Raw genomic sequence first — 12,284 nt, forward strand, 5'->3', positions numbered from 1 at the left:
CTTACTAAAGTTTTATAAAGATTCACCATTACATCTCTACACTTGAAATCTGTTTCGATAAGTTGCAGTACTCCATTCGTTGCTTTTATGGCTTCTTCCCCTTGAGGAACATCTTTTTATATCTCGAGTACTTGAACCCCCTGATCTTTTTGACACTGAACTGCAGTTACCACATATTATGCACATTCCACTTCTTACAAATCTCCTTGCAGATTTGGATGCAATTCCAGCCATGCTCATAAAATCATTGATGTTCAGTGGACAGAAGCTGTCCCAAAACTGAGTTCCATGACACTTCATTGCCAAATCCCTCCAGACATTGCATTTAACTTGTATTCTCTATTCCCCGTTCAGCCTTGAATTGAGAAGCTTGCTAAGGTAATTGCAAAAGGCAGTTTAGAGTGAACCACATTGTTGTGGATCTTGAATTGTACATCACTTGTTAACAATGGCAGATTTCCTTCTCTTAAGGACATTAGTGAATTCACGGCCATAGAGAGAAATCATGAACCTAGCCCAAGCACAGCAGCTTCGCACTCCTAACCTCAGCATACCGACACCCCTGGTTGTTGAGCTCTGCTGTGACCATTTGTCCTCAGGCCTCAGTAAACTAGGTGAATTTTTACAGTAATGAGTGCTAGTTTCATGACTAACATTACTGAAATTAGCTTTCAGATTTTATTAACTGAGTTTAAATTTCATTTGATGCCTTGGTGGCATTTGAATGTCAGACTATTAACCTAGATTTCTGAATTATTAGTCCAGTGACATTCTTTATATGCCACCATCTCTCCCTAATATTTTCTTTACTGCAAATGCTAAATCGAATTGTAACTGGCTGAGCAAGACATTTCCCATTTCTGCAGTTTTCCAGTGCATTGTCATGTTGCAAGAATACTGCAAAATAAATGAGAATATTAATTCTCAAGTTACCAAGTGGAAATGTTTTACATTCCTGGTATATTCTTTCTCCTCATCATCTCCATCTTACCCTGCCTGAAATCAGACACAGCAAGGTGTTCTCTTCACAGTAGTAGGGGGCCTAACTTAAAAGGTAGAGTCATCTCTTAATCATATCACTAGAATGAAGGAGATGAAAATTATGCGTCCTTGATGCGAGATGTGTTAGATACTTGCTCCGAGACCCAATTGTCTAATAAATTACTTGTATCTTCATCAGTGGCAAAATTTGTAGTTATCTTTGACTTCTCAGTGAATGGTTACTTTCCCAGTATGCTTTTTAACTGGGTTTTATTCACTGAGATGATGAGAAAAACTGGCGAGAGGAAACAGTCTTCCAGTATTTGTATTTCTTTCTCTCTGTTATGCCATTCAAAAGCAATTGTTGAAATATAATTCAGCGTGCATTCTTGTGTCTGGTTCCACTATATTTCTAAAGTGGCTAACTGGGAAGCAATACTTTCACCTTCCAATATATGAAATTATCAGACACATATTAATTAAAGAGGAGATGCAAATTTCTTGATTTTGACTCGAAAGCCTATTTTGATGTATTTAGATAAAAATGTTAATTCTAGTGCAGATAGATGTTGTCATTCTGAGAGACATTGGTCTCACACAGCTTGCCTCAATTTGTGGTAAGGTGACCACTGTAGTCAGTTAGGTCCATATTTCTTCTTTGGTAAAACTGTATTAGTCCAAAAAAGGTCTCAGATGTAACAAACAAATGCTGGAAATTAAAATTTGTTAAGTTGGTATTTACCCCTACTTTAACAGTCTTCACTATGAAACAATGCCTACGACATAGAAAACAGTGTAAAAGTAAGAAGTATCCAGAGCTGACAGCAACTTATTATAGAAAAGGCCTGATCACAATCCTTGCTTCCAAGCATTAACATATATGGACAACATCAATCCCAATCCTTCTACCATATAATCAATCAACATATCTGCCCGATGAGCTGTTTCAAGACAGACTTTCATTACAAGGGATTTTTTTTGCATGTAAGATCTTCAGACAGAGTTATAATTTTAATGGCTGTTAAACAATATTTAACATACTATTATACACACTCATGTGAGTTCCTATTGCTTGTCTGAAGTATACTTTCAGAGTACAGCCCATGGGGGCACAGTGAGATGTGGTATACTTTTTTATTACTATAATGAGAATGTGACAATGCTGCACGTCCCCACATATACACCCCCTCCTGGTCCAAATCCCGATGTGTTGAAAGCCATGCTCTAGCCAAGTAAATTCACCATCCCTTTGATCGCTCATGCTTCAAGATAAAGGAAAAAGCTGAACTAAGTGCCAGATATCTCCAGTTTGAACATCCTTGCAAAGTACTGTTACTGTTGTCACAGACTTCTGAATGGAATTGAGTTACAACTGGTCACAATTCATGGTTGACTGCAGAAAGCTATTACTATGCACAAAAAAATGCACCCAAAGGAATGTAATATTGTAGAAGCTTTCTGGCAATTAAATTTCTTACAAAAGTTTTGGGACCCAGAAGACTTTAACTATTTTGAAATCATTGTTAAGGAATGAATTGACCTTCAAGTTAGCCCATCCCTTACCATCTATAACTTCTCTTTCTAACTTGTGCTTCCCAAAATTGCTCAGAATCATGACTCATCTCCTGAATAGTAAGAGACAGAAAAATGTTTGGTGTCTCACTCTCTTCCTAATTCTCCAAACCCTGTCCACCATCAAGACACCAATCATATGTTTGATGGAACATTCAACACATGCCTGGATGAGTGCTATTCCAACAATACAGCTCAAAACCATTCACAAAAGAGAAGCCCTTAGATTGGAACATCATCAACCATCATGCTGAAATCAACTCACACTTAGTAAAAGCAACAGCTGCCCTGCCAAAGCCGAGTGAAACAGTGTGGAACAACAGAACCTGACTGAGATGACCAAAATTCAAGCTTATCAAGCCTGCATCCTCAGCGCACTTTATAACTCAGAGTTCCTGGAAATTATAATTCTATCAGCATGCACTCATTGGTAAGCAAACAACATTTGTTCTGGCTCAGCCAAGATCATCTAATGAGTGACAACTACATATCCAAAAACCTTCTGGGGAATGAACTGGCCACACAATATCAGGGGAACCTATATCCCCTTGACAAGGACACCTGCTAGTTAATTAAAAATGTTGTAGGCATTAACAGTGACAACTGGGAAGATGTCACCTGATGACCAAGAACTATGAAGCTGAATGTTTGGCGGACTATGCAATCATGTCTGCCATGCGAGAGCAGGACTCCTGAGGCACATTAGGTGATGTTTAAAATAGAGTTGACCAACACATTGCAAACCATCATCTAATGAAATGGAAGGGTGCCATCAGTATAGTATTGTTCCGAGTGCTTAATGACTTTTGGTAAGTCAATTCTATTACATTGTATGTAACTTAATTTTCTGCATTTTTCAATCCTAACATACTTTGTATAATCATTTTCAACTGCATTTTTACGATCTTTGAGAATAACAGAACACCTTAAAATCAAAACAAGATTTTCGTTTAGTATAACATCAAGTTGATATAATTTAATTTAGTTTCTAGTATAATCTTGCTGTTAATCACTGTTTTATCTATAGTAATATACAGAGATATCAAAGTTGTCTGCCTTGGGATATTTTGATTTTAGTCCTTGATCTAATTCTTCCAATAAATTTAAACCTGAGTGCTTTACATTTCTTTCTGAATAAGCTGGGGAATATCTGTAAAACAGTAATCAATTTCGTGCTTTATCACACTTCCTCATGGCATGCTTTCTTCTGTCCAGGACAAATCATTTGATAAAATGATACATACCTTGTGGACATAAACCATTTGTGCAATTTTCTGACTCCATATCAAGGCCATCACATTCTTTCCCACCGTTTCTTGGTGCTGGTTCCGAACATTCTCTATTTCTCCAATGTGTGCACTCTGATCCACATGCTGACCACTTGCTCCATTCGGTCCAACTTCCATCCACTAAAATATGAAAAGGAACTTTTATTGAAGATCAACATTCTTCTTAGATAAAATTGGTTTCTTCTTAAATCAAAACATTATTTTTCAATCCATACCACACTATAGCCTATTTAATTGAATTATTGTAAATCTATTGTAATGTGTGCAGTTCAATTTTGATTTACGTCAATTTGTAAAGAAATGATAAATGGAAGTCAAAGGCTCATGATGAATCACATCCGTTTTGGCTTGCCATCATGTTAACAGCAACAATTTGTGTTTGTATAATGTCTAAGGTAATAAAATGTCCCGTCATGCTTCACAGTAACGTTAAACAAAATGTAACAATGAACCACATTAAGGAACATTACAGCATACAGTGCATGACAAAAAGCTTAAGCATGGAGAATAGGTTTTACGGAGTGCAATAAAGCAAGAAAGAGAGGTAGCAAAGTAATGCAATTTGGGGAGGGAAGTCCAGATTAAAGGAACCAGACAGCTGAAGACAAGGCCACAAATGATGGAGCAATTAAGGTTGAGGCTGGTTAAGATGTGTGAACTAGAATATGGGCAGAGAGATTTGGATAATGCTTAAGTTATAGTCAGTGGAATATGGAAGGCTGTCAGGAATGTGTTAGAGCAGTCAAGTCTAAAAGTACCAAAAGTATGGATAAAGGTTTTAAGAGCAAATGAACTTGGGCAATGTCACAATCAAATTTAGAGGAAATGTTTGAAGGGATCATTTGATTCCCTGGACCTTTAAAGGCATTATGTCACTGAATCCTCCACCAACATCATTCTGCAAGTGGTCAGGTACTGCTCAAAGCTGAACTGGACCAGCCACTTATATACAGTGGTTATAATGGTAGGTCAGACTTTGGGAATTTTGATGTGATTCATTCACTTCCTGGCTCTCTAAAATCTGTCCACCAACTACAAGGCACAAATGAAAAGTATGATGAATACTGTCAACTTGCATGAATGTGTGATGCTTCAGCAGTACTAAACTGGTATAACACCACCAACTAACAAAGCAGTGGATCTGTTTGGTACATCTACCATTACATTAAACACTTAGTGCATCCACTGTTGCACACTGGCAGTAGTCTGTACCAGATGCAAGATGCATCACAGCAACCTCTTCGGTGGCACCTGCCAAATTCACATTTACTACCTAGATGGGCAAGGGAAATATAATGTAGGAACATCACCATCTACAAACTGCACTAAAACCACACACCAGCCTAAGCTAAGAGCATCTCAAACAAAACCACAAACACATTTCTAACAGCGCTTATGTTATATTTAAATCAGGTTAATGGCTGTGATTCAATAAGATAGCTCAACAGTGTCTTCTCAAGTGCAATTAGAGATGGACAATAAATGCTGCCCTTGTCAGTGACGCTAACATCACGTGAGTGAATCAGAAACCAAATTGAAGCAGAATGTACAGACAGTGGAAAATTATCATACAAGCAGGTTTGTACAATAAAACACCAGCATATAGCTTGCTGTACAGACATGATGACCAGAATTTTGTTTATGTAAGATAAAGTATAGTGTTGGGCAAGAAGTACCTTTGCTTGGGAGCTGTTTGGGTTTTCCCATGCAATTATGTTCTTCTTAGCAGCTCGTTGCATTTATATGCATGGGTAAAATGGCAAATTTCATCAACAGGTGGGCAAGGAAGTTCTACCTAATACCAACATTTCCTAAGTGCCTATCTGCAGGTACTATGCTTAAACGGCAATCAAACAGTGTTTCATTCCAGAGATGTGACTCAACGTTTGCTAGTCATCCACACCCACACCCTGGCAGTGCCAGTGTCCAGGCAAAAAGCAGCCATGTTATTACAATGGCTCTATTGAGGTCTTTGTGAAGGCTTTCGAGGGGAGGAGGGAACTTCTTTTCTCCAGAGACTGATGAAGACAGTATCAGCAGAAGTGAGTGGATGATCTGCTTCTCTCTAGCAGGGCTAGTATCATGGTCGCCTCAATGCTTCATGCTCTACTGAATGTGAGATAGCATTTGAAAGTTATTGACGCAGAGGGCTTTCCACATACAAGGTTGGATGACAGGCATCGCCATCAGATTTTTCATCAATGTCTTTCACTTCATTGCAGCTGATATTTAGCACTGCGTACACTACAATGGCACTGCGTCTCATACACATCTGGGCTCACACTTAAAATATTAAAGGAATTACAACACTCAGCTCATATACCATCAACTCACTGACCTTTCATCACAATGAGTAGAAGTTATACACATGAAAGCTTTTCAGCAAAGGCTTGAATGGGACGGCACAACCACAAAAATGGCTTTTGGATAAACATCTCATGCAAACACATCACATATCGTTTACTATTTATCTATAACTGCAGCTCTTTAAATACTCTGAAAGATCTTTCATTCAGAACCCTTTAACTCCTAATTTCTTACACACTACATTCCTGTTACTGTTAACTTACACACAGACATGCTCACCCATACAATCATAGCTCTGTGTATATCAGTCAGTTCAAGTGCTCATGCATCCATACTAATGTGCTTTAATTCTGGAAAAGGAGAGAAGAATTCTGTATAGTGGCCTAGGACCTGTTTATAGCAGCACATCCCATACAATGAGGGAGTAGGTGATGCCTGAGATAAGGATCTGTTCAAGGCCAGTGAGCTGTCAGGAGACTGAAGGGAACACGCCTGAACAGTGATGCGATGAGAGTGCCTCCAATCTGCTTTTCCCAGCTGCTCATTTTGCATTGATATGGTAAGGATGGCAGTTCTCAGCAGGAACAAATATTTATGTTTTCATATGCAGGTGAAATGAGGGCATGTTGTTATAAGGCATAAGGAACCTACGAGGGGGTTATAGATAAGTTGAGTTACTGGGCAAAAATATGGGAATTCAGGGCTATGAGGAGCTTGCATGAAATAATAGATGACACCTGGCACAGATCAGGCATGACCTTATCGAATGGCAGGGCAAGCTTGTGGACAGAATGGTCTATTTGTGTTCTTGCTTATTATGTTCTTGTGCTTTCCTCAGAACTAAATTGATCATAAGACATGGTTGGGGAAATGGTGTAAGGAATCGATAGAGATCATTCACTTTTGTACTACAGTGAGTGTTTCCCTTTAGTGCCTGCCATTAACTGAATACTTGCACAATAGTAAATGACAGTATCTGTTTTGAAAACCTCGGTTAAATGTGCTGCTGTAAGAAGGTCTTAGGCTGCTCTTAAGTGTACTGCCTCTTTTCTGCAAAGTCATCTTTTGTGAAGTGAATTAGGACAAAGATGCTGGTTGTTAACTTTTCATTCGATTAATTCACACACTACATTTCCTTCTCAAAACAATGTTTCTCCCTCTAACACTCCAAATGGTCTCCTTCGTTCCGTTGGTGTCCTTTCCACACTTCCTCAATCTCTTCCTCTAGCTATTGGCCTCTATCACTCTCTCCTTTGATCCCACTCATCCAGGTCCCTATGTCAACCTTAGTCCTACTTCACTCTTTATTCAATTCACCAACCATTTCTCCTTTCCCACACACCATATTACCCCAACTGTGTTCCACATGTAAATAAGCAGTTCCCACCATTCATTGTCCCCCTTGCCCTATCACTGACTCCCCCTCTGCATTCCATTTACTCTCTTCATTGTCCAGGATCCTTCCACCACCCCAACAACCATGTTCTTTGTTTTCTATTCCCTACCATTTGTGTGTACATAACTGACCCATATGTGAATAGTTTGAGTATAGTCTGTTTTTAAATTCAGCCACTTTTGGTTTCAGCCCCGCTTATCTCTACAGGTTTGCTGGCATCAGCCAATATGGAGCCCTCACTTAAGGAGGTTTGTTTACCTGGTCAGGCGTCATCAATAACACCAAGAACACTAAGTGTTCGTACAAAGTAAGGACTGTCATGAAGGATCCAAATTACTGAAGAAATTTGTACAGTCCAAAGGTTGGGGAAATAAGTCTACACATCTCATATATACAGGTGCGTTTGTAACTTCTCAGCCAGTGTTACAAGGCTCATATTACTGCTTTCTTGCCATACTGTTAGCGTTTACATAATGGGAGAAAGCTTGTCCTGGTCGTCAGCAGGCCTCAGTCAAGTCAAGGTACCTTTCACTCAGGGGTTTCTCGAGATGGCGTGTAATTGTTTTAACCCAGTTGGCAACCTCATATCAAGCTGGCATGGTTTAGAGTCACTGCCTCCACATCTGGTCTGGAAGAAGAGGATGTCCCACTTCTGTACCACCCTGTCTACCAGGACCTCCATGTCCCTGCATTGTGGAACATTGAAATCCCTCATTTCTATGTCCATGACAAATTCCAGGAACCATGCAGGACAACTCTGCAATCACAGTGGATGGGTGCACAACAGACTTTTAAAGATGTCATGAGCGCAAGAAATGCCAATGAATTCTGGACATCTACTGATTGATGAATTGTTCTGGCAATGCCATGTCTTAAGAAGGGGCTGGATATGTTAGGTAATTAATATGGTGTCTTTGATAAGATATAGAGAGACATCTCATTGGATCACACTGCAAGAATCTCTCTAGAAACTCGACTTAACTTGAACTAAGTCAAAAATGCGGAACATTAACCCAATGTCTTCCATCAAGCGAGGCCAGATCTAACCAATTATATGAATGATCATGCTGTATTTCTGTTGTTGAAACTGGACTGATCACAACTTCAGGACCAATTCAAAACTGAGAAACATCACTTGTCTAACTTTCATTTCTCATTCTATCATGCAGTTATGAATTTGGCATTGTGTTTAATCAATATTTGCTGGAACTCTGTGATGCTGACACAACAGAAACAGAAAGTGTTGGAAAAACTCAGCAGTTGTGGCAGTAGCTGCAGGGAAAAAAACAACATTAATGTTTTAAGTTTGATACAATTCTTTTTCAGAAAATTCACAAATGGTTCCAGACCTGCTGAGTTTCTCCAAAACTTTTTTTCTGTTCTCCAGCAACTACGGTATTTTGCCTTTACACTCATATTACAGGAGGTTCAGATATCAAGTATATCTCTATTATTGTAACAGCAATTGTTTGCTACTGAAGAATGTTTTCTAAGTTTAATGTTATAAAATTTATCTCATCATTTAACTTCTGCTATCCATCTACTGTAAATTAAATTTCTGTTCTTAAAATTAACTTCTAATCTACACTTCTGTTCCGAAAATTAGTTGAGAGAAATGGGAATTTTTGCATGTTATGAGAATTTCTGGACTACGGTCTAATTTATAATTTTGAGACACATAAACAGAATTCAGATATAATGCTCTTTGTATTGAATTCACAATGTGTGATAAACTCTAAATCAACTTGTTTTATGCAATTTAGATGTGTAAAGTATTGTCCACTAGTTCATAAATTGTGATCTGCATCCAAATATTTCATTTTATACAATATGATTAGCAAGGTTATTACATTTGTTTTGCAAAACACAAAATAATTTTGTGAAGATTCCAGCTGTAGCAAACGAAAAAATCATTCACAAATGTTTTTGTTGTGATTGGAGTTTACCCTACAAGGGCACATAAGAACTAGGAGTAGGATGAGGCTATTCAGCCCCTTCAGTGTGCTCTGTCATGTAACACAATCATGGCTGATCTCATCTTGGCCTCAAACTCCAGTTTCCGGCCAGTCCCTATAACTCTTTAACCCATTACTAATTAAAAATCTATCTCCTCCTTAAATTTATTCAGTGACTCAGCGCCTATTGCACTTTACAGTAATGAAGTCCACAAATTCACAACCCTTTCAGAGATGTAATTCCTCTTTTGTTTAAAAGAAGTGCCATCCCTTAGCCTCCTTACATCCACTCTACATCTACTTTGTCAACCCTTTTAGGCATATTACATGTCTCAATTAGATCTCCTTTCATCCTTCTAAACTTTAGCAAATATAGGCAAGTATAAACTCAATCTCCTCACAAGGAAGAGACTGAAGGTCCTGGGTAATCTTTCATTTAGGATCCGCTGTCTTTTTCAAAAAGTTTTGGTGTAAAGGCATATTGAAATTAAAACATATTCAAAACATGTATTCACACCTCTTAAAATATGCTCAATCATCCTCATAAAGACATATCAAAGCTTTTTCTTTATTCTGATCTGTTGTTCATCAATTCTATCCTTCATCAAATCAAGCCTTACCTTATCCTTACGTAACAGCACAAACAGCTCTATTTAGAGTGATAATTCAGGTAGATTTTTTAACTTGAAGCCAATGATAGTACTTCTCATGACATTATTGTTGCAACCCACTAAACTAACGATTAAATATGGGGAATCCCAACCGGTGGGGCCTTCCTGTGGCTTCCTCTGCCAAGATTTACTTTGATTAGTAAATATGTGCTGAAATTATGGTGATATATATAAATGAATGACCATGGCTTTGATGATTTTTGTCTTATGGGGTGTCATTTTGTCAATATGAGTAAGGCTCACAAATGTTATATTGCATACCTCATGCAAGAAGGACCCATCTGCCACAACTATATGGGTAATTATGTATTCCATGGATATCTGCCATTCCAAATGCCAGACCCCTATACAAGAGGGAAGAAAGCACCTCCCATATCTGACACAAGACAGTAAGCCCTTGGCAGACTATCCAATAGACTGTTTAATTGTCTACAGAAAAATCATTTTTTTCTTTTGACGGTTGGATATCTAATATCTGCTTCTGTCCTCATCTGTGGATCTTTCACTAATGATTATTCTAAAGCAAGTTATTTTCTAACCTATACGATCTGTCTTAATCTGAACCAGTGCACTTCAGTTAAGTGAATCATCCTGTACAGAACCCAATAACTCACTATTTGTACCAACGAGCCTTTGGTACTTAGATATTGTGCACCTTTAGACTGAAGTTTACCCTTCCAGCTGTGTGGTTGGAATGTTTAAGACATCAAAAATACTACAGAAAGAATGTCTTCCTTTAAAATTGCTACCCTGCATCTCTGGCATTCCAAGGGTCAAGTTATCTACACAGTTTAACAGCACTGGACAGCTTGCCACACATATTTAAACAAGGCCCACCATCAAAATGGAACAACCTTCCCTTATATGTTTTCAAGTGGTTAGAATGAACACACTATCAAGCCATTGTGTGCTGCAGATGAAAATCACACCTTTTCATATTCTATTTAGAAAGATAAGTTATAATTATTCATTGACTTTGTCTTTCTCAGAAGTAAGAAATATTTCAATGTTAAATTAAGGAAAATTCGTCATTATATTTGGACATGTATATAGTTTAAGATTCATAGGAAGATCCAACCATAATTATAAAATGAGCTAAAAGTGTCAGAGACAGGAACACTATAGCATCTAGCTAAATCATGTTGTATAAAAATAGTTATCTTCAGTGTTGGTGTCTCCTATATCTTTCTAGTTTAAGGCTTACTTCAGTGCTCATTGATCCAAAAGCAGTATTAGAGGAGCTGTAAGTGGCTTTTGATTGAGGATAAGTAAATACTAGGGCTTCCTTAATCACCAAAAACAATAAATGTCTTATTGACTTCTTGTGCTTTAACAACTTGATGCATGATGGGTGTTAATGTTTAGGAGCTATGGCTTTGTAGCAGCTAATTTCCCACTATAAGCATTTACATTTACATCACAGTGAAATCTGTCACCTGAGATTTATTCTTTATTCCAGAGTGAAGCCTTGGCACCAACTATTGCACAGCAACTTCACTATCTTAGGGAGTCTGGAATCTGCTACAAAACCATTTTTCAAGGATCACTTTAATACATAGTAAATAAAGCCAATGTGCATTTTTAAATGTGAAGAACCATAAAATTATAGTGGTAATTTATGTAAGATTTATATTCAGTTATAAAATTTATCTCACCACACCGACTACTAGGAATGAAAAATCGTTGTTAATTTCAAGCTGCATTAATCCTATGCTACTAATGGAAGACATCATTTTTATTGAACTATATTCATTTGAGAGGGATTAAGAATTCCTCTTGATGCATAGTAAATGGGTTTTAGAAGATTTATTTTGTTTCTTTGTAAAAATCTTCAGTACAACAACCCTCCTCTAACATTACTCTCCCAACTCTGGTCTCTTGGGTAGTCCACTATCTTAATTGGTGGTAGTGCATTGGCCATTGAAGCACTAAACACTGGAATTTACTTTGAAAATACCTCTGTTTCTCTCTACTCTTTTAAGATTCTCCTCAAAACCCATCTCTTTGACCAGGCTTTAACCCTCCTGTCCCCATGTTTCCTTCTATTGCTAAGTGTAATTTTTAATCAAAATATTAACAGATCTAAGCAATCTCAGGATTAATCAATCAGATC

General features: G+C 37.8%; 1 protein-coding gene across 1 annotated transcript in view; it reads right to left on the bottom strand.

Moving 5' to 3' along the window:
- unc5a (unc-5 netrin receptor A) overlaps positions 1-12,284 on the bottom strand; it is a 579,623-nt gene that overhangs the window by 93,693 nt on the left and 473,646 nt on the right. The window contains exon 7 of the mRNA XM_043704227.1: positions 3,798-3,962. Within this exon, the coding sequence (XP_043560162.1) occupies positions 3,798-3,962 (165 nt within the window). The remainder of the gene's footprint in view (positions 1-3,797; positions 3,963-12,284) is intronic.

This window comes from Chiloscyllium plagiosum, chromosome 14, assembly GCF_004010195.1.
Source record: "Chiloscyllium plagiosum isolate BGI_BamShark_2017 chromosome 14, ASM401019v2, whole genome shotgun sequence".
NCBI classification, from domain to species: Eukaryota; Metazoa; Chordata; class Chondrichthyes; order Orectolobiformes; family Hemiscylliidae; genus Chiloscyllium; species Chiloscyllium plagiosum.